Genomic DNA, 21,420 nt, shown 5'->3' on the forward strand with positions numbered 1-21,420 from the left:
CTGTGGAGCCCTCCCCACCTGCTCCCACTGAATGTGACTTCAGGATAGGTCCCAGCTTGTCACGAGCAGCAATTTTCCCTATTTTTAGGCTCCCATTTGCCTGTGCAGCTTTCCCTTTGCATTAGCAGGGAGAAACAACAGCCCTGCCAGGTTGGTGGCAATTGCTGAGCGATCACCCGGATTTGGAATGATTTATGAATGATTATTTTCCCTACTATTTTGATGATTAATTCTCAGTGTAATTCTTTCTAGCCACCAAAATTCCGCTTGTTCCTGCATCTGCAGCTGCTATAAACCTCATCCATCTCCCTGGCAGCCGGGCCAGGCTATTAAATATAGATCCCTGCTCCATTTAATATTCATAGCGATTAAAAGTGATGAAAGCAGCTGTGTCTGCCAGAGCCAGGGTGGAAATTGCTCTGCTTCAGGAATGACGGGCGAGCAGCGTATCCCAGAGATCCGGATAATTCCACACAGGAAGGGCTGCTGATTCTGAATCATACCCTTGCTTGGTGTTGGGATAAACAGGGAATCTGGAAAGGAGGGGGGGTTGATTTCTGTGGATTTGCTGTGGGGAGAAAGCTTGGAGTTTCAGCTGGGATGGCTGCAGGATTTGCTGCTGGCTGATCCTCATGGACATCCTCCACTCTGTGGGAGGAGAAGAGGCTTTTCCCAGTCAGTGGGATACTTCTCATACTTTCAGATCCAAAACTCCCAGACAAGTGTGGGAAAAGGTAGGAGAAAGTGCACAAGAGGTGGAACTGGGAATGGAGACATAATCCATGCTGTGCTGGTGGTTGGATCATCCAGGCACCTGAAGGCAGCTTGTTCCAGGGATTGGGAATAGCCAGGGTTGGGACTCCAGTGCTCCCAAGCCCAGCTCCCCCTGGCAGATGTGCAGGTCCTGCTGCCCATAGGGAAATCTGAGATGCCCCATTGTCACTGCTGCAGTCTCTGGTGGCTTTGGGGCAACCCAGGGATGCTGTTTGAATTCAAGTCATCAGCATTCCTTTTATCCCATCAGAGCTTTCTCTGTGGACAGCACTCAGGGATCTCTGCTCTGCCTTGACTTCACTCCTGCAGTATTGATCCCACATTTCCAAGCCTCCCATCAGCTCATTCCAGCTGCCTCCAGGAGAAAGCTGGGTTTAATTTCCAGCACAGGGCCAGTCCTGCCTTTGGGAGGCTCTGGAGGCTCCAGTGCAGTGGTAGGAAAGCAGCTCAGGATTGCAGGAGGACTGGGGAGAGATTCAAGGTGATGTAGGAAGGACAAGGGCTGTTGCTGAAAAAGAGAATACTTGGGAAGGGAAAGTTTTCCACTCACAGGGAGAAGTAAGGTGAGGGATGGAGGAAGGTGAGGGGTGTAGGGTGACAAGAGCTGTTCTGGATTTGGAGAGGAAGATAAGCAGGGATGAACTGCGTGGTGTGGGGCTGAGGAGCTGTGGTGCTTTGGGCTGCAGATATCACAGTCAGACTCTGGATGCAGTTTGGGAATTTTGGAATAAAAGATCCAAGCCTGAATCCTTCAATCCCTTCTCCTCCTTCTGTCTTATCCCTGAAAAGGCTGTTCCCAGTTCTGCTCACTCACGGGTAGCACAGGCACAGCTCAGCCGTGAGCAGCAGCTCCCTGCTGGTTTTGGGGTGGGAGCTCAGCGTGGCAGTGCCTCCTCTGGGATCTCATGGACTGCACTGCAAAGCCCCACTGTGTCCCCAGAGCTTGGGGATGCTCTGGTGCCTCCAGCCAGCAGCTTTCCCATCAGCTCTGGTGAAATTGCAGGCAATGGCAAACATTTATCTGAGTGAAGATTTCAAGATGGAAAAAGGGGGTGGAAAGGGAGCTCTGCCTTGGTGGCTCTGGTGGGACACTGCTCCAGGCACTGAGGTTTGTGTTTTCTGGGCTGAGAAACAAGCCCTTGGAGGCTTATGGCCGATGGCTGCCGATCCATTTTCCATAGATTAAATTGCATCACAGCTCCAAAAATAATCTCCCCAGCTTACGGTGAGGCTGCCTGTTCCTATAGCAACGCTGCGTGCCTGTGCCCTACAAACCAAAGGCAGCCCGGATCGCCAGAGCTGCTCCCGAGTCCAGACACAGCACGAGGGGCTTGGCTTGGGGTGCACTTGGATTTGGGGCTGGAGGTGTAAAATACGAGCCTGGAGTGTTCCTGGAGAGGGGATTCATGGGAAGATGCTGTGGTTTGTGTCTCTGGGATTTGAGCCTGTGCCTGCAGAGCTCCCCGAGTGCATCGTGAGGGGAGCAGGAAGCAGCAGCTGCATTTGTGGAACCTTCCTGGAGCCAGGGGGAAAAGGAGGAGGAAAAGGAGGAGGAGGAGGAGGAGGAGGAGGAGGAGGAGGAGGAGGAGGAGGAGGAGGAGGAGGAGGGTGTTATGTGGGTTACTGCAGTGCCTGGGGGCAGCCCTGCTGTGCCACACTTGTGTCGTGGCACGGGGAAGAGGGATGGGGTTGGAGTTGGGTGGTGATGGCCGCTCACGCTCTGGTCAGCCCAAATCCACTGCTCTGACCCAGGGTCCTGGAGGTGTTGGCACCAAGCCTTGCACGAGGCCAGGGCAAAGCTTGGCTGCAGGATGGAGATGGGGATGAATTCAAATTGTGGATAGTCCTTCTGTGCCACTGGCGAGCACAGGGAAATCTCCAGAGCACACTGGGAATGCAGGAGCCCTTAGGAGGAGGCTGTGGAGGCTGGGCTGCCTCATCCATAGTACAGGAGCCAGAGGAACCTGGCAATTTGTTGTCAGATTTTTTCTGCCAGCCTTTCATGTTTGTTTTCTTGAGGAGCTTTTGTTCCCTGGGGAAGAGCAGCAGGAGCTCCTGCTGAATGTCTGCCTTTCATTCTGAGCACGAGGAGGAGCAGGGTGAGCCGGGGTGAAGCTCCTGAGCAAGGGATGTGCTGCTTCCCGAGGGGATCCAGGGCCACCTGCATCCCAGCATGGGACTGGGAGCCCCCTGCCAGCCCCTGAGGGTTTGCTGCTCTAGGGAGGATCTTTATTCCATGGAGAGCAGATGGCAGAGCTGGAGCACCAGGAGGAATGAGGGTCAGGTGGGAGCACTGCTGTCATCCTGCATGGAAAGAGGGGATCCATCACAGAGCCCTTCCCTCTGCAGGGACAGGGTGTGCTGGGGGCTGGAAACCATGGATTAAAGCACTCTTTGTGTCCTTGGAGGATCTCCCTGTGTGGAGGAGCAGGGAGCCCTTCCTGGCTCCTGCAGGGCCTCCAGGCTTTTTGCTGGCCCTGGACACAGTCCTGACCCACTTTGGCCCTTCCCAGCTGGGGGATGTTGGTTTGAGGTTTAATGGGATTTAGGAGCTGCTGGGAGCTGAGGATCCAAAAGGACCAAACTGGAGGAAAGGAGTGAGGGCAGCGTCCAGAGACAAGGAGCACAGAGCATTGGGATAGAATCCCAGAATCATTATGGTTGGAAAAGTTCTCTGAGATCATCGAGTCCAACCATTCCCCAGCACTGCCAAGGCCACCAGTGCCCCATGTCCCCAAGTGCCACATCCACAGGGCTGTTCAATCCCTCCAGGGATGGGGATTCACCCCTGCCCTGGGCAGCTGTGCCAGGTCTGGACAGCTCTTTCCATGAGGAAATCTTCCCTAATATCCCCTGGCCCAGCCTGAGGCCGTTCCCTCTCCTCCTGTCCCTGTTCCCTGGGAGCAGAGCCCGACCCTCCCCGGCTGTCCCCTCCTGGCAGGGAGTTGTGCAGAGCCAGAAGGGCCCCCTGAGCCTCCTTTTCTCCAGGCTGAGCCCCTTTCCCAGCTCCCTCAGCCGCTCCTGGGGCTCCAGCCCCTTCCCCAGCTCCGTTCCCTGCCCTGGACACGCTGCAGCCCCTGAGCATCGTCCACCTCAGCCAGTCCTCACTTCCCCTGTTCTGGTTCCTCCTCATTCCCTGCACGTTTGGAATCCCCTCCAAAGCCATCACTAAAACTTCTGGGCTGTGCTGGAAAGTGTTTCAGTTGGATTCTGCTGGGTGTTCATCACCATCATCCTGTGGGAGTCGTGTTTCCCCTCTCCCCCTCGTCCCTCTCCTAAATCCTCCCAGGTATTTAGGGAGCTTCCAGGAGGTTCTGTGACCCCGAGGGAGTGCAGCTAGGAACCCCCCATTTGGGTTGAAGTCCCAGTGCTGTGATCTTGCTGGGCCTGCTGCACTTTGGCTTCTGCAAATTCCCTGTGGTCCATCCTCAAATGAGGAGCCCTGGATAGACTCTCTGTGGGTATTTCCTGACCTTCAGGGTGTTTTCCCAGCCTTAGCAAAGCCAAATAATTTTTTTCCCTGTCTGAGCTGATACAAAAGCTGGAATAAGGGCAGGATCCTCAAAGCTGTGGTGTTTGGCTGGGCTCCAAGCAGAGACCTCCAGGCAGAGGCTTGCTGCTCTTCCACCTTTCTGGATGAGTGAATCCTTCATCCTCAGCAACAGGATGAATATTTCTGCAGCTCTCTCCTTCAATCCTTCATGATAATCAGCTGTAACTACAGGAACTGGTGTGTCATGTGCGAAGTTGGGAAAAGGTTGAACATGGTGGTCTTGGGGGTCTTTTCCAGCCTAAGTGGTCCCGTGATTCAAAGCAGCTTTCCTGAGACCAGCCCTGATGGGGGAGTGAGAGGATGGCAGAGCCCAGTCCCTGTCCTGTGCTGTGTCCCAGCATTCCCATGGCAGTTTGTCCTGCTGGTGCCAGCAGCAGCTGGAGAGCTGGAGGGGATGGCCTGGTGGGAGCAGGGCTCCTCCACTGGGACCTGGAGCTGCTGCTCCAAAGCTGGTGCAGATCTGAGTGGCTGCTACTTACTGCAGGAAACAGAAGGATTCATGTTTCTGTGGATTTGGGATTTGGTCAGCTTTCCCAGGAGCTCCCAGGAGAACGACGGAAGCACCTTCAGAGCCAGTGTCAGAGCTCTTGGGCATGGCAGTGAGGAGGTTTGGGTGCTCTGTGTGATCATTTCTGCTTTCAGCTACTCTGATTTATTTGACTGTATCTGTGACGCTGGATTTCCTTCTTCCCATGTTTTGATTTGAGATAATTACAACAAATGATGTTGCTTGAGATTTATATATATTTACATGTATATATGTTTGTATGTATGTATTCTTAACTGGTTCCTGCTCTAGTGGAAGCTGTCCCTGCCCATGTCAAGAAGGTGGAAAGAGATGAGCTTTAAGGTCCCAACCCAACCCATTCTATGGTTGCAGCTGCTCAGGCAGGAGAGGGAAGGTGGGATCCCGCTGCCCACCCTGTCAGCATTCCAGCATCCCACAGCAGTGGCTGTGGGACAGCAGGAGCTGGTGAGGGATGCTCAGCTCAGCCAGCTCAGCTGCAATGAGCAGCATCACTGGGCTGACCCAGGTTCCTTCTCCCTTTTCCTGGGCTTTGAGGCATTTATGTAATTCTGCACAGAGATAAAAAATTGGGCCATGCTGTGTTCCTGCCTCAAGCTGAGCACTCGGGCAGGGATTGTTCCCACAGCCTCAATCAATGGGCAGGAAATAATGTCCTGGCAAAGTGCAGAGCCCGTCCCTCTCCGTGCCCTGCCATCCCCGTGCTGGCACTGCCCGGCCTCCCAGGGAATGGGCACGGCCCCAGGGCTGCCAGGAGTGTTTGGACAGCGCTGCCAAGGGACAGGGTGAGATTGTTGGGGGCTCTGGGTGATCCTTGTGGGTCCTTCCCAACTCAGGGCATTCCATGATTCTGTGAAAAATCTCCAGGCTGTGGTCTGGGATTGCACCTGGCAAGGTGATCCAGGCTTTGCTCTGGAAAGGCAGGATGGGGGGAAAATTAAAGGGAGGGATTTGGGTGTTAAGTGCTGCCTGGGGATGGGCAGAGAGGCACTTTCTCTTGCCTGGCACCATTTTTGCAGCATTTGTAAACAGGTAAAATTGGCTTTGTAAATTGTTTTTGATGCCTGCAAACAGAAAATTGGGAAGTTTGGATTGTCCCCTGGAGTCCCTCAGAGGTGGGTTTTGCCATGTTGAGGCTCCTGTTAGCAATGAAAGCTGAGCCAGCAGGGTCGGCTTCTGCTCCTGGGAGCTTTATAAAACATGGGACTTCATTATAAATTGGCTGTTAAAGTCCAGCCTCGTTAGTGATCAGATCCCAGAGCTGTGGAGGAGTGCAGGCAGCAGGCACAGCCTGCACTGGCTGCTGGGTTGCTGGTGGGAAGAGCACAGTTCCCCACCTGGAGAGAAGAGATGGTGAAGGAGGCCAGAGACCACCCTGGAAAGCCCCAGGGACACAGCTTGGAGCAGCAGGAGCAGCCTGGTGCCCCTTTCCCAGTGAGTGTCTGGGGTGTGGAATGCTCTGTCCTTGGAAGCACTGGATCAGGACAGGTGCAGAGACCAGGGAGAGCGCCCACAATGCTGGAGACACTTTGTGTGCCCCAGTGTGGAAGGCACCGTGGGAATACTTGAAACTTTTGTATCAGAAAATGGGCTTTGAGGAGGTTTTGGGTATATTCTGTACTGGTAGAAAGGTGGCTTCAATTTTCTTGTCAGGTCTTTTGGAGTTGGCCTGTGGTGTGAGCCTGTGCCATCACTGTGGTGCCTCTGTGCACCCTCCTGGGATGGAGTCCCTGGAATCCTGCCTGTTCCTATTCCCCTTCTCCTACCAGCTGTTCTGGAGACTTCCCTGATTCCGGGTGTGTTTTCAAACCTCTGGTCCTGTCCCCTGTCTGGCCTCAGCAGCTCCCCAGCCTGGTTATGGGAGCTGCCCATCTCCCAAACACCTCAGCTGGCAGCTCATCTTCCTTGGGAAGCTCTCAGCTGGATTCCCCTGGGTGCTCTGATTGTCCTTGGTGGTCCCTTCCTCTCCTGGCTCCAGCAGCTGCTGCTCGTGTTTGTCAGCTGGGTTGCAGAGGGACCAAGTGGTGACACTGGGAGATGCTGTCCTGGTGTTTCATGAGCCACTCTGTGTCCTGTTTCCTTTGCATTTTCTCCCATTGTCCTTGGCCAGTGAGGTTGGTCCTGCTGCAGAGGATCAGTGCTGTCCCTGAGCTGTGTCCCCTGTCCCATCACACCCATTCTGGGGAGGTTCACCATGGGGGACACTGTGCTGTGCTCTGCTCCTGCTTCCACTCCAGGTTCATGATCCTGTCACATTTATCCAGATCCTTGCTTTTGGATCACAGTAATCAAATCACTGTTCTTCCTCTGCTTCCCTTACTGTGGATCCAGTCTGAGCAGTGCCTGAACACCTCTCCCAGTACCCACAGCATTTCCAGAGCTCCTATCAATGAGCCAGGAATAGCAGCCAAACACCCACCTGCCAGGGAATCACGGGTTTCCTTCTTTCCTCACAGCCCTGAGAGGGAATGTGCTGCTCCCCCGTTACACCAGAGCCATCCCTGAGCTCTGTGCCTCGGTTGTTCAGAGAATGTTCTCACTCCCCCAGCTCCCCCAGACCTGGCAGAGAAGCTGCAGCTGGGTTTTGCTGGTGCCCATCTCTCTGAAATCCAGAGACAGAGGATTCAGGGAGGGGAGATACAGGAGCAGGTCCCTGCTCCGCTGCCTCAGAAGGTTTTGGGAGCACCTGGAAAACCCTCGGCTAAACTTCGGAGCATAAGGATGGGGCACAGCCCCTGCGCAGGACCTGCTTCTCTCTCTTTGTGTTTGCTTTGGGTGCTGCTCCTCCTGGGGCCGATCACCTCCTTCCTGGGGGAGCAGTGGGGTGATCAGAAATGCCCATTGAGTGGATTTGGATTTGTTTCCTGGTTTTAAGTGTTCTGGAGTTGCAGAAATTTTTGCTGTGGCTGAGGTGCTGATTGTGGAGTTTTCTGCCCTTTGAAGATGTGGTGGTTTTGGGTAAAGTGTCACTTTCCTTGGTGTCTCTGTCACCTTTCCCTCAGGTGACAACACCCTGCCCCGAGCAGAGCTGGCAGAGCCCCCAGTGCAGGGTGGATCGACCCTGGTGAGCCTGGGAAGGGCAGGTTTGGTGTGTGGCACCCCCTGTGCCACCCCATCACCCAACCCTGGAGCAGATCTCAGTGACAGCCCCAGGAGCGGCTGCTCAGGGCTCTGGTGCCACCCCCACCACTCAGTGCTCCGGGGGGGCCGCGGCGGCCGCGACCCCCGGCCCAGCAGGAGGCGGGAGGTCCCTGGTCCCTGCCCGCGGGGGTAACCATGGAAACGCTGTTCTCTCCATCCCTCCCCGTGCAGATGACTCGGGTGACGAGGAGCCCGCCTCGCAGTCAGACAAGAGCGAGCTGCACGGCCCCCTGAAGACCCTGTCAAGTAAGCTGGAGGACCTGAGCACCTGCAATGAGCTGATCGCCAAGCACGGCGCGGCCCTGCAGCGCTCGCTCAGCGAGCTGGAGAACCTGCGCCTGCCGGCCGACAGCGGAGAGAAGATCAAGGCGGTGAACGAGCGCGCCACGCTCTTCCGCATCACCTCCAATGCTATGATCAACGTGAGTGCTGCTTCTCCTGCCCCTCCTCCTCCTCCTCTTCCTCCTCTATCCTCCTGCCCTCCCTGTTTGTTCCCCGTGGCTTGAGTCGCGTTACCGCGGGGCTCGGCACGGCCGGGGCTCGGCGCCGTGGTGAGGGCATGGGAAGTTGGGAAGATGCAGCTGGGAAAAGGGCATGGGTATGGACCCCACTGAGACACAGCTCTGCTACATCCTTACAGCCTGCTCCATGTAATAGGTCATTTTTGTAAAGCTGGGAAATGTGCATGTTGGGAATGCTGAGGGGCTTTCCTTTGCTCCGTGGGGGAGTTCTGCCCAGCACAGCACTTCAGGTCCCGCTGCGGGTTGAGACCTACATCCCACATCCCTCACATCCTCATTGCTTCCATGGAGCTGCTGGTGTTCCACATGGCTGTGGGATTTAACCCCCTCGGGGTCTCGTGCTGGCTCTGCTCTCCCAGCTGGGCTGTTGGAGGTCAGGAAGCGGTGCTGGCACCACCTCTGCTCCTGCCTTGTGCAGCCTCACGGTTCTTTCCAGCTGTGCTTTGAGTGTGCCTCCATCGCGGTGAGACAGCCCTTCCTGGGAGCCTGCTTTACTCCAGGGAGCTCTAAAAGAGAGCAAAACTGAATAAAATATTTAAAGGAAATGAGAAAAAAACAATCCCAAAGCTTCAACCGACTGGAATAATGTATGAAGGCAGAGCTCAGGGAATTGTGAATGGAGCAGTGCTGTCATCAGGCTGTCCTAGCCCTGAGCAGAAGGAGGTTGGGTGGTGTTTGATGTAATTCCCAGCAGGAGCTGGAGGGTACTCACAGCCCCACGGTCGCTGCATCCTCCCCATCCCCACTCCTAGGATTCTGTAGCCACAGGGGGAAAGGGCTTCCCAAGCCTCTTTTGTGTTTCAGAGCAGTTTGGGGATGCTTGTGCAGCACTTTCCCCACAGAGAGTTTGTCCAAGTTTTGGGAATGGGGTTGGCAGCATGGTGGGAGGTGCCAGCAGACCCTCGGTGCTGCCCAGGTTTGCTGTCAGGAGGCGGAACAGCAATGGGATGTGGGCAGGGAATTGCCAGGGAGAGAATTCTCCAGCAGCCTTTGGGAAGGGATGAGCACAGCGGTATTTGCCGTGTCCAGCCCAGAGAGGAGGAGGAAGAAGAGGAGGAGGAGGTTGTGCTGGTTGCAACGTGATAAAAGCTTGAGCAAGGCTGTCTGGAGGGTGGGAAATTCCACAAAAACCATTGTGCTGGGATATAACAGCAGGAACGTGGCTTGCCCAAAGTCCCAAACAGGTAAGAGGGGCTGGGGGGTGGCAGGGCACGTTCTCACGTGGATGCTGTGCATCATTTGATACTTTGGCTCTGGATGGGCATCCTGAGGAGATGCCTGTGGGAAGGGCTGTGCCCTGGAAGGAGCAGGACTGGAAGGAGCAGGGTGGGAGCAGTGTAGCAGCTCTGGGAGGAGGTTGTGGCTCTCCCAGATCCCTGCTGAATCAGTTGTTTTGGGAGGAGGTGATGGAGCTGTGGGCAGGGGGACACTTTGAGGGGCTGGGTTAGAAAGGCAGGAGAGGGACAAGCAGAGAGGGGGGGACCAGCCTGATGCCAGCCTGTCACAGGGACTGGTGGCTCCCAGCCACACTGTCACCTTTTCCAGCATGGATCCCCTCCTGTGCCTTGATTTCTCCTTTTAGATGGGCTGATGCCTTCTGGAGCTGCCAGGAGCCTCTCATGGGGGGATGGGGGAGCTCTGTGCAGTGCAAAGGTCCCAAAATCTGTGTATAACATGAAACTGCTCCAGGGAAGCAGGTGGAGTTTCCTTGTACAAATACACCGTGCTCGTGCCCATCCCTGAGCACATATCCCATGGGAGCACAGGGTGCTTTTGCCAGGCCAGAAGTTCCTTGCAGGAGAAGTTAAAAGTGTCCTTGCCCACCAGGTTTTTCCCAGAGATCCCAGCTGGCAGCACTGTCCTGGTGCTGGCATGTGGGTGCTCCATGTCCAGGCTCTGCCCTGGCTGCAGCAGGGATCATGGATCTGCTCCATGGGAGTGGAAAGTGGATACGGGTCTGTGAGGTTGGGTGCTGTGGCTGTCAGCAGAAGGGATGGGCGCTCTGGGGAGGGGATGGATGCTCCAGGGAGGGAAGGCATACTCCAGGGAATGGAAAGGTGCTCCTGGGAAGAGGGGCTGGGAGCTCTGGGGCCAGCGTGTGCAGTTCCTGTGCAGCTGCCTCTGATCTGATTATGTAAATGGCCCCGGAGCCACGGGGAGCGCAGCAAGCAGAGGAAATAAATAAATAGAAATGGAAATAAAAGAGCCTCTCTGTGAAGGTGACCTTCCCTCTGTGCTCTGGGTGCTGCCACGACTGGCACCGGGTGCTCCTCTCCAGAGGCTGGGAACATCCCTGAGCAGGTGCTGGGAGTGATGGGGAAGGGTTTGGGCAGAGGCAGAGAGGGATGTGCTGGGCTGTTACAGGTGAGGGTTTCAGATGTGCTGGATTTCAGACTGGCTGTTGCAGGGCTTAAACTGAAGCCCAGAGCTCTGGGAGCCTCCTGTTGGCTCTGTTTCCTGTTGGAATCTCACCAGGCAGGGTCCAGGCTTGCTGGGATGGAGGAGCCCGGTGTCAGCAGGGCTGGGCAGAGACATGGAAAGCCAAGGCACAATCTGCCACGGGGGAGGAGTGGGAGGTGTGGAAAAATAAGAAGCAACAAATTACCGGGATGAGAAGCCCAGAGGATCCGGAGCAGCGCGCTGAGTTGTGTAGACTCACGCATGAGTGGGGAAAGCTCCGTCTCATCATTGAGCAGGAGACAGCAGGCAGGAGGGGTGTGTGGATGAGCTGAGGAAGCAGTTTGGGCGTCAGGAAGAGCTCACAGTGCTGTGGGTGGTGATGGAAATAGTTTTTTAATGGGAATGGGGATGCTACGGTGGAGCTTTGTGCTTCCTCAAGGAACAGGAGCCTGGAGAGCAGCAGGGCTTGGGCTTGCCTGTGTTATTCCTGGGTTAGTTTGTGTTTCCCCTTGAGGTTTTGGAGAAGCAGGGGTTCAGGAAGGCTCTGTCAGGCCAGTGCAGGAAGGGTGAGAGGAGCAGGAGAGGTGCTGGGTGGGAGATGCTGCTCCATCAGGAACAAAGGACTCACCTGCCCTTGAGAGGCACTGCTGGCTGCCCCAGGCTGTCCTGCAGGGATGCCAGCAGCTGCTTTGAGGCAGGCTGATTTCCCACCCAGCTTTTCCTTTCCCATGGGAATGAACTTTCCTGGAGGAACAGCACCTGACACATCAGCACAGTCCTGCCTGACACATCCTTCAGTCCTGCCAGGAGGGCCTCCAATAGTGTGAAACACAGAGCTGGAGCCAGAGTGAGGTGGACAACAGCATGTGCTGCCTCTCCTCCAGGACAGGGCCCCCAGGCTGTCACTTTAATCCCCTCCAGGACACCCAGCAGCATCCTGGAGGCTGCACGCTCCAGTCCCAGCAGGATTTCTCCCTGTGGATCCCTCCAGGGCTGTGCTCCAGCTCAGCAGCACTTTTGGGGTGGTCATGTGCCAGTGGCTCAAGGAACCTCTGGCCTCTCCCTGCAGCCACACTGGTCTCCTGGGGACTCAGAGTGGCATCTGCCTGATGGAGTTGGTTTATTTGGAGCCCTTTGGGTGCCTGTGCTGGAATGAGCTGCCTGGGCACAAGATGTGCTTCCCTCCAGCTTCCCTGTGGAGCACTGCCCCATGGGAATGCTGCTGTGATTGATCCATACTCCCCAAACTGTTTCCATGTTAACTCAGATGATGCTGAGCACCTGCTCTGGGCAGCCTCAGGTTGCCCAGCACGGCCTCCAGCCCAGTGTGTGAGTTCTGGGTTTATCCAGTGGTAGATGATGGATACACCCTGTGGGTGTGTCTGTGTCTGCTTGGAAACCTGCTCAAAGCTGGGAGGCAGCAGAGTCCCTGGGATCACCTCTCCGGAGTGACCGTGGGGCTGGGGTGATGCTGTTGGTCCCTACCTTGGGCACGTCCCTGTGCTGAACTGGTGTGGATGGACATATGGTCTGTCCCTTGGGGTCCTCAAACCCATCATGGCACAGGCAGGATGATGGAATGGATGTCCTCCGTCTGGGCAGCAGCTCCCAGTTCACCCCAGTACAGCCAGTGGGCTGGAGGAGCTCTCCCTGTGCTCTCAGGGGTTAATTCCAGCACTGCAGTGAGAAAACTCCCATCTTTAACTCCTGGATTTGCTTCCTCAGGGAGAGGATTCCCTCTGTGACCCCAGGCAGCTGCTCTGCTGCCCAAAAGTCCAGCCAGACCCCACAGGGGACCAGGGCTTGTCCCCCATAGCTGTGGTGAGGGTGATGGCGCAGGAGCTCTCGCTGGCATGTGGCACAGGCTGTGTTAATTATCCTGCTGCGCTAACGACGCGCACTAATCAGCGCCTCGCAAACCATGTCACCGACCCAGAAAAGCCCCGGCAGTGGGATTAAATCCCTAACCCAGCCCTAATCCCCCTCGGATGAGAGGGCTGCAGCGAGGGCTCCGGGTGTCCTGCGTGTTCCTACTGTGGAGGCGCCACAGGAAATAACTGGTGGGTGCTTTGCTGTTACGGGGGAGGGTGGGAGGGTGACAGTGGCACCCCGGGGTCTGTCCCTGCCTGAGTGGGGCTGGGGGAGTGCAGATGGGGAGAGGTGGAGCCTGGCCCCTGCTGTTGGAGATGTTGTGCCTTTCCCAGAGCATCCTGTGATGCTTTTAAATGTGGAAGTGTGAGGGTATCTCTGAGCAGATCTGTTCAGACAGGCAGTGCCTTCCTCCCACTCCCTCGTCATCATCATTCCCTGGGTGCTTCCAACTGGATTTTATCAGGCCTGTGGGTACTCAGCCCTTGTGTGTGGCCGTGGGGCCTCTGTGCTGGCCAGGGCTTGCAGTGGGTGCTCACCTGCTGTGGGGGTTTTCACCTTTCTTACCCCTTTCCTGTCTCTTCCTCCTCCTGCTGTCCCAGAAACCCAGGAGGTTTCAGACTGTCCCAGGGTTCCCCTCAGAACCTCATGCAAGAAGAGGGAGGATGAATCTGTCCCCAGCACCTGAGGGTGCTTCTTGCAGCTCTTCCCTCCTGGATGTTTTTGGCTGAGAGGTTTGAGTTTTGCACTGAGGAGAGCCGGGAGTTTGTGCTGTGTTTGTGCTGTGCTGCTGGCTCAGCAGGGCTGTGTTGGTGGGCTCAGCTCAGCCCTGCACCATCAGCAGTGCCTGGGCTTGAGCAGCAGCTCTGCTGAGCTGGGAGCCAGCCCAGCCAGGCATCACCTCTGCCACTGACCGCTGCCCAGGGATCCTCCTGGGATCCTCATCCCTGCCTGGAGGCTGGGGCAGGATGGGGCTGTGGGGAGGGCAAATATCAAAGCATTGCTGGGTGAATACCTTTGGGATCATGAGGGTTGTGTTTGCCTCTTCCCTGGGCTGCTGCCCCAAGATGCTTCACTCTGTCTCCTTCCTCCAGTGAAGGAGAAAGCACTGGAATGGCAGCTCTGCTCTCCCATGGATTTACCCAGGAAGAACTTATGGCACAGGGAGATGAGGGGATTGTGGGGGGCTGCTGTTGCTCCTGCAGCCCCTCTCATACCCTGGGGAGGTTTGCACGAGGCTGAACGTGAGGGACAATCCGAGGCAGCTTCCTGCAGATCCCGGGGTCGGAGCTGCCCGTGGGCAGTGCCAGCTGCTCCTGCCGCTGAGTGCTTGGACAGATGCTCCTCCAGCCTGGAATCTGCTCCATCAGGGGATGAGGAAAGCAGCCAGCGAGAGCCTGAGGAAATCTGTCATCCTGGGAGCTGTCAGCAGGACAGAGCTCTCCAGGCACACCAGCACCTGGACTGGGGCTCCAGGGGCCTGGAAGTGGAGATTGGCCACTCTCCTTGTGGTCCCCCACTGCTGGGGTGGGTCTGGGGGCTTGGGCAAGCGAAGGAGAATGAGGAATGTGCAGCAGCCACCTGAAGGTACCTCCCTGCAGGGAAGGAAACAGTGCTGGGAGCTGCCCAGGGAGGGGATTTTTGGCACAGGTGGCAGTGGAGAGGCCCCACTACTGTGCAGGCAGGTGAGAGCACCAGGACAAGCCTGAGACTTTCCATGGCTGGAGGAGAGCAGGGAAGCCCTGCAGGGACACAGTTCTGGGGTGGCCACTCTGCAGCAGGAGGTCCCAGCACAGTCTCAGCTCGCAGGATATCTTCTGTACTGGTCCCAGCATGTCCTTGGCACCCTCTGGCATGGCCAGTGGAGGCTGCTGAGTGCTGCTCAGTGAGGTTTGGGGTGGAAGGGTTGACACCCCAGAGTATCCAGCAAATTGCTTAGTTGTTTTCCCAGCAGAAAGCAGACCCAGATCCTTCCCATGATACAGCTCCAGGCTGGCATTGCCTTGGTCTGTAAGCCGTGGGCAGCACTGGCTCGTTCCCCATCACAGAACCACACTGAACACATCCTCCTCTCCCGCTGAGCACCGCCAATTCGGGATCTGTCCGTGATTCCTGCTCCATGGAGGCTGTGTGGGGTTGGGATTAGAGCCTCTTAGCACAGCCAGCCCGGTGGATTTGCCACTGTTTCCCACTAATCCCCTCTGTATTGATGGGGTGGATTCCATGGCGCTGCCGGCGGCGCTGCAGGCGGGGTCTGGGTGCTGTGCTGGCCCCAGTGCTCCAGGATGAGCTTTGGGATGAGCTAAGGAACCCCTGGCCAAGGTGGATCTGGTGGAACACTGCTGTCCACGGCCTTGAATCAGGTGGCCCAAAAGAACATGGTAAGGTGGAAGAATTCCCAGATTCACAACCAGGAGTCAAGATCTGACCTGTGGATGTCTCCATCTCGGACATACCTGTCCCATACTTCTCAGTCTTGGACTTCTCCATCTTGAATATCTCTGACTCCCAGGGAATCCATGAAGCCCAGAGGGCAGCAGGCACTGCTGGGGCACAAAATACCACATGGAATGGGACCATCAGGGATTTAGGGAGCACCTTGTTCAAGCACTGGGGGTCTGGCTGAGCTGCTGACAGTGGCATCAAGGGATGGGCTGGAGCCTGCTCCAGTGTATTCCCATTCCCTGTTGGCTCACTAAGGATTTTTTCCATGTCTGTGCTTTTTTGTAGCACCTATTTCCCCTGGCTGCAGAGGGAGTGGGGTGATTTTCCGTGTTGAACTCTGGGGTTTTACACAATGTCACCTTGGTTTCTCAGGGTGTCATGATGTACTGAGGCTCAGCCCAGCTCTCCCCACCAGCTCTGCCCCAGGGAGGAGCAGCTCCTGGTGTTCCCACTTCCTGCTTCAGACAGCTGGGGTGCTGGCTGAGGGTCACCCCAAGGATTTGGGACAGATTTGCTGTTATTTAAGCAGGCTGTGTTGATGTGGTGCTGAGCAGCAGCCTGGCCTTGGGCCCCAGCATGGCTGTGGGTGCCATCACTGTGATGACCACACTCCATGTCTCATTGCCATCTGACGGTGTGTGGGATGATTTGGGATTCAGGTTGGCTCTATCCTTTTATTTCCCCTTTGCTTTCTGCTCAGAGTATTTTTTGGGGGAGGAAGGACAAATTAACCCTCTCTGGGTGCAGTGGCAGATTGTGACTCTGTATCTCACATCTCTGAACCCAAATAGCTCCAGCCCCATCCCTGGAAGTGCTCGAGGTTGGGCAGGGCTCAGAGCAGCCTAGTGGAAGGTCCCCCTGCCCATGGAGGGGGTGGAACGAGATGAGCTCCAAGGTCCCTTCTCACCCAACCCATGATCCTGTGATTCTGTGCCTTTGTGCCATGTTCAGAGCCAGACAGGCTCTGCAAGTGCCCTTCCCTCGGGGGGCTGTTCTGCAGCAGCCAGCTGTGTCCCAGGGTTTTGATGACTCCAGGAAGGAAGGGAGCACTTATCTCCCAGGGAACGACAGAGCTCTGGCCCCGCTGAGTGGTGACGGCTCCTGCTCTGTAATTCACCCAAGAAAGAGATGATTGAACGCATCTGGCACTTGCCTCCTCCCCTGTCACTCCCGGGCCATGAAGTGCTCCTTGTCCCATGCTTGAGGAGCAGGAGGTGTTGGTCCCACAGCAGCAGGCACTTCCCTGCTGGATTTTTCCTGCAGGTTGGATTTGTGTAGCTGATCCTCTGGGATGGTGGGACAGGTGGGGTTGCAGGTGTGAGCACGTTCCTTTGGCATCCATCAGCTTTGTGCTGGACACTGGGAATGCTCAGCTGTGCTGGGGCTGCCCCAGAGGTTGTCACCCTGTGGTGACCCCAGGCAGGAATTGTTCCCTGTCGGGGTGGTGGGGCCCTGGCACAGGGTGCCCAGAGAAGCTGTGGCTGCTCCTGGATCCCTGGAAGTGTCCAAGGCCACTTGCTGCACTGCTTGGAGCAGCCTGGGATAATGGAAGGTGTCCCTGCCCATGGCAGGGGGATGAGACAAAATGAGCTTTAAGGTCCCTTCCAGCCAAGCCACTCCATGATTCTATGCAGTCTGGCAAGCCTTGCTGTGATCATTTACCCTTTCAAGCTAATTAACCTCGTCTCTTTGTTCCTTCCATCCGATTTTGACTGTTTGCTCCACTGAGGAAGCAGAGATCCCCGCGGGTGTGTGGCACCACCACCTTGGCAGGACATGGGTGACCTCGGGTGATGGGTGATTGTTTTCCGCTGCATGAATAATCCCGGGGCTGTTAACGACGTTCCCATTAGCCAGCAACAAGCTGTGAAATCGGGATATTTGCCGTGACAAATGTGTGAAAGGTGCTAAATGTGCCCTTGGCGAGGCAGCTGCTGGGCACTGGGAGGGACCACAGAGCTGATGGCACCAAGTCTTGCCTTCTGCTCTCCGGCAGGACCTCGATGGCACTTTGCCCCTTCCTCCACGGGAATTTGCAGGAGCCTCGGTGGTATTTTTCCACTTCTTTTGGTCACCTTGGCTGTACCTCCCTGTCTTGGCTGAGATTTGCAGTTCCATCGGCCAGTGCTGGATTAGGACCTGCCACAACTTTTCCCAGCTTTGGAGAGGAGGAGAAACCTCCCCTGTCCCTCTTCCACATGGTTGCAGGTAACCCTGAGCTCAGGGGCTGCACGTGGATGGAGCCTGCTTTTAGCTCTGGTCGCTGGTTGTCAGCCTGGCTGCTGCTCTCCAGCCCTGTCTGTGCCGTGATGATGCTGAGGCAGAACAGCCTTTGGAACTTCAGGATTTGATCCAGCTCTGATCCTGGGGCAAAATCCAGGTTCTGTCACCTCCTGTACCTGCTGCCCCTCTGTGAGTGGCAGGCAGCAGTTTGGATGCTGTGAAGGATAAAGGCAGTCTCCTGATGGGGTGAGAAGCACGTGGGGATGGGCACAGCATCCTCTGCCCTTTCCTCTTCTCCACTCTCCAGAGGATGGATCCTGGGAGAGCTTTGAAAATGATGGTGCCTCCCAAGGCTGTACCTTCATGGCTTTGACTCCTCAACCCTACAGCTCACTGGGGAATCACTTTTCCTGCACTTTCATCCTTCAGCCTGGGCTCTGTGCCCTCCTTTGGGTGCGTTCCTCAAGGAGCCTCTTCCCGCTGTCCTGTGTTCCTGTGCCAGCCTCACGTGGATTTGTGGCTGAGTCTTGCATCCCCAAGCAAGTTCAGCTGGAACTAAATTTAGCCACCTCTCCATGAGGATTTTATAAGCTGGATTTCGAGGTGTTGCTCCTGCTCAGTGGCTGGGATTGTTTGTTGCTTGGGAACACCAAGGCAGGGGATTAATGCTGGGAATGAGTGATGAGCTGGGATATTTGTGTCTGAGCTCCTCACCCCAGTGCTCTGCAGCCCTTGTTCCATACAGGAATGAGTTTTGGCTCAGAACTGAGCTCAGTCGACAGAGACTGTGAAAAAATATCCCCTGATCCCTGTTTGGTGCTGCTCCCACCTCCAGTGAGCATCCCTGTGGAAGTTGGCACTGTCTTGGCTGTAGGGGGTGTAAACCCAAATTAATCACTTTAATTTGCTTGGCTGCTGGAGGCAGCAGTGGGGGCTGAGTTTGGCAGATCCCTCTTGCAGGAAATTCTCCCCTCTCCACCCTGGCATCACTTCTCTCCCAAGGAGCAAACGTGATCCTCGTTTGGGTTGATCCAGATCCTTTGATCCAGGTTTGGATCAAGCCATTGTCTGAATTACAGAGGAAGAGGCTGCAGAGAGGGAGCCTGTACAGCCTTTCAAAACCAGGGAATAATAATTCCTGTACTGTACCTGTATCCCAGCTCCTAAATCCACATGGACACCATTGTGGGATGCAGTGTGGACCATGCATTGTCCTGTCCTGCTTCATGGAAGCTCCACAGCCCATGGTGGCATCTGTGGCCCTGTGAGGACTGTCCTGCTCACCTTGCCAAAACCTCCCCATGCTCAGCAATGCTGAGAACCATTCCCCATCACTTGGATTTTTTTTATGGCTGTAAATGAAGCCCAGTGGTGCAGATTTCCCTTTGGGATATACAGCATGGAATCCTCCTGAAGCTTTGGGATGGGAGATTCTGAGGTGTCACCTGTTCCTTTTCATTGGGACATTGATTCCCATCAGCTGCTGGTGCAAGCTCTCCCAGCCCTCCCTCCCCATGGCTCCTTCATAATTACCTCCTTTCCCCCTAATTCCCTTTTACGCCTTCCAGCCCCTGGTTAATTGCAGTAGGATAATTACAGGTGATCTCGTTTTAAACTGCTCAGCCCCTGAGCTGGGAGCAGCCGGCAGTTCCTACCCTCGGTGCCAAACGGGGCATTTCTGTGCCTGCTGCCTGTGGAGCTGAACCTTTGGAGCAGATAATGAGCTTTGCTGGGATGGGGAAGTCATGGCCATATCCCATTATGTGCCCTGGTTTCATCCTCTTAGCCCAGTGCATCCGTGGGATCCACGGAGCCAGGGGCTGGCCTGGGATGGTGTCACTGGGAAGGGCCAGGGCAGGCTCTCCGTGGGCTTTGGGCCATGGGTGGCTCCCAGAATGATTTTGGGGTGAGGAGGAGCTGAGTTGTTTCCAGAGGAGGAGGTGAAAACAGGGCCCTGAGAATGTGGGGTCTGGTCTGGCCCCCTGAGAGCGTCAAGTCCAACCATTCCCCAGCACTGCCAAGGCCACCACTGCCCCATGTCCCCAGTGCCACATCCACAGGGCTGTTCAATCCCTCCAGGGATGGGGATCCACCCCTGCCCTGGGCAGCTGTGCCAGGGCTGGACAGCTCTTTCCATGAATGTTCTCTGATACCAACCCTGAGCCTCCCCTGGCCCAGCCTGAGGCCGTTCCCTCTCCTCCTGTCCCTGTTCCCTGGGAGCAGAGCCCGACCCTCCCCGGCTGTCCCCTCCTGGCAGGGAGTTGTGCAGAGCCAGAAAGGCCCCCTGAGCCTCCTTTTCTCCAGGCTGAGCCCCTTTCCCAGCTCCCTCAGCCGCTCCTGGGGCTCCAGCCCCTTCCCCAGCTCCGTTCCCTGCCCTGGACACGCTGCAGCCCCTCCAGGTCCCTCTTGTCAGGAGGGTCCCAGAGCTGATCCCAGTTTTGAGCACGTGTAAGATGGAAGCACAGCCAGGAATTTCGGGGGACAGGACCTTGAGCCCTCCCTGCCTTCAGTAGGGAAAGCAGCAAAGGGGTGATGGAGGGGACACATGCAGGGTCTGGTCCCTCCATGTTCCAGGTGTATGTGATACAAAACCTTAAAGGAAAAACTTCTTAACTAGATGAGTCTCAAATCCTGCTCCTATTCAAAGGAAAGGTTTGATGAAGAACTGATGAATTGGAGCTTTTCTTGGACAAATCCTGGTAAAATCAGAGCAAGTCATGGCAGCTGAAGCCCTGAATCTTACCTCGATCTTCAGGTGCCACCTGCAGCCCAAATGCTGAGTAACCAAGCCAAGAGCTGGATGGAATCTGTAGATTCCAAATAGCTGGAAACAGAAAATAAGCAGGTCCTGTGAATGTTGGAATGAACCTCCAGAACTCTGCGGGTTTAGTACTTTTGAATAGCTTTGAGTTTTTCAGCCAGCATTTATCCACTGGACTTGCTTGGTATGACGAGGAGTTGCACAAGCACAGTTAATTTCCCTTCATGTTGCCAGCTCCTGGAGAATTTCCATAAAAATCCTCTTTTCCTACTTTGAAACATAAGAAGGAGTTCAGTGTGTCGAATCTGGCAGAGATTTGGGGCGGGAGGAGCATCCCTGCCTCCGTGTGCAGCTGCACGTGGGGCTGATGGCAAAGGAACTGCCGAGGCCACGGGAACTCAGGGTTTCATCCAAGATGGAAAATAACCTAAAAATAGAGCTGTGAGGGCCGGGCTGTCCTGTGAGACCATTGTTTGGGATGAGGCAGTGTGGGACAGGCAGCAGTGTCCCGGTGTCCTGGCCCCGGGCGGATGTCCTGCTCCCGGAAATCTGCTGTGGGACCTGCACAGCTGGAGCTGGGTGATGCCAGCCCAGGGGGCTTTGGGAGGGAGGTTGGTGCCAAGGGGTTCCCTGCCAGCCTGGATTGTGGTGTCCTGGCTGTCCTCTGCCTGGTGGCACAGGATGGTGATGCTGTGTGCACTGCAAGGCTTCCCTTGGAGCACTCCCTGAGCCCTCCTTCCCTGTGCCCAGTGCACCTGCAGGGTCTCCATGGCTGGGGGGGTCCCCCGGGCTCGCTGGGGAAGGGAATGGGGGGTTCTGGCTATGGTGGATGTGCCCCCTCTGCTGCAGGGGCCAGGCCAGGCCCTGTGCCGTGTCCTGGGCTGTGCAGCTCTGGGGAGGAGCTGGGCATCCTTCCGCTCTGCCTCCCTGGAGCACAGGGATTGCTGGCTTGAGTAGCCCAGAGGAGCTGTGGCTGCCCCTGGATCCCTGGAAGTGTCCAAGGCCAGGCAGGACAGGGCTTGGAGCAGCCTGGGACAGTGGAAGGTGTCCCTGCCCATGGAACTGGATATTCTTTAGGTCCCTTCCAGCCCAAACCATTCCATGATTCTATGATCCTCTCCTGTCTATGGCTGTCACCCCAGGGACCATGGTCCCATTCAGCTTCTTATTTGCTGAATTTGGGCATGAAGGTGCCACTGAAGACCTC

General features: G+C 56.0%; 1 protein-coding gene across 6 annotated transcripts in view; it reads left to right on the top strand.

Annotated features, from left to right (window-relative positions):
* The window catches only part of OSBP2 (oxysterol binding protein 2), a 93,498-nt gene that overhangs the window by 56,876 nt on the left and 15,202 nt on the right, over positions 1-21,420 (top strand). For all 6 annotated transcript variants that reach the window (XR_009278904.1, XM_058851078.1, XM_058851079.1 and 3 more), the window contains one exon: positions 8,166-8,416. Coding sequence is in view for 5 of the 6 variants with exons in the window: in XM_058851078.1 (XP_058707061.1) it covers positions 8,166-8,416 (251 nt within the window). In the remaining variant the exon portion in view is untranslated. The remainder of the gene's footprint in view (positions 1-8,165; positions 8,417-21,420) is intronic.

The sequence above is a fragment of the Poecile atricapillus genome, chromosome 16, assembly GCF_030490865.1.
Source record: "Poecile atricapillus isolate bPoeAtr1 chromosome 16, bPoeAtr1.hap1, whole genome shotgun sequence".
Lineage (NCBI taxonomy): Eukaryota > Metazoa > Chordata > Aves > Passeriformes > Paridae > Poecile > Poecile atricapillus.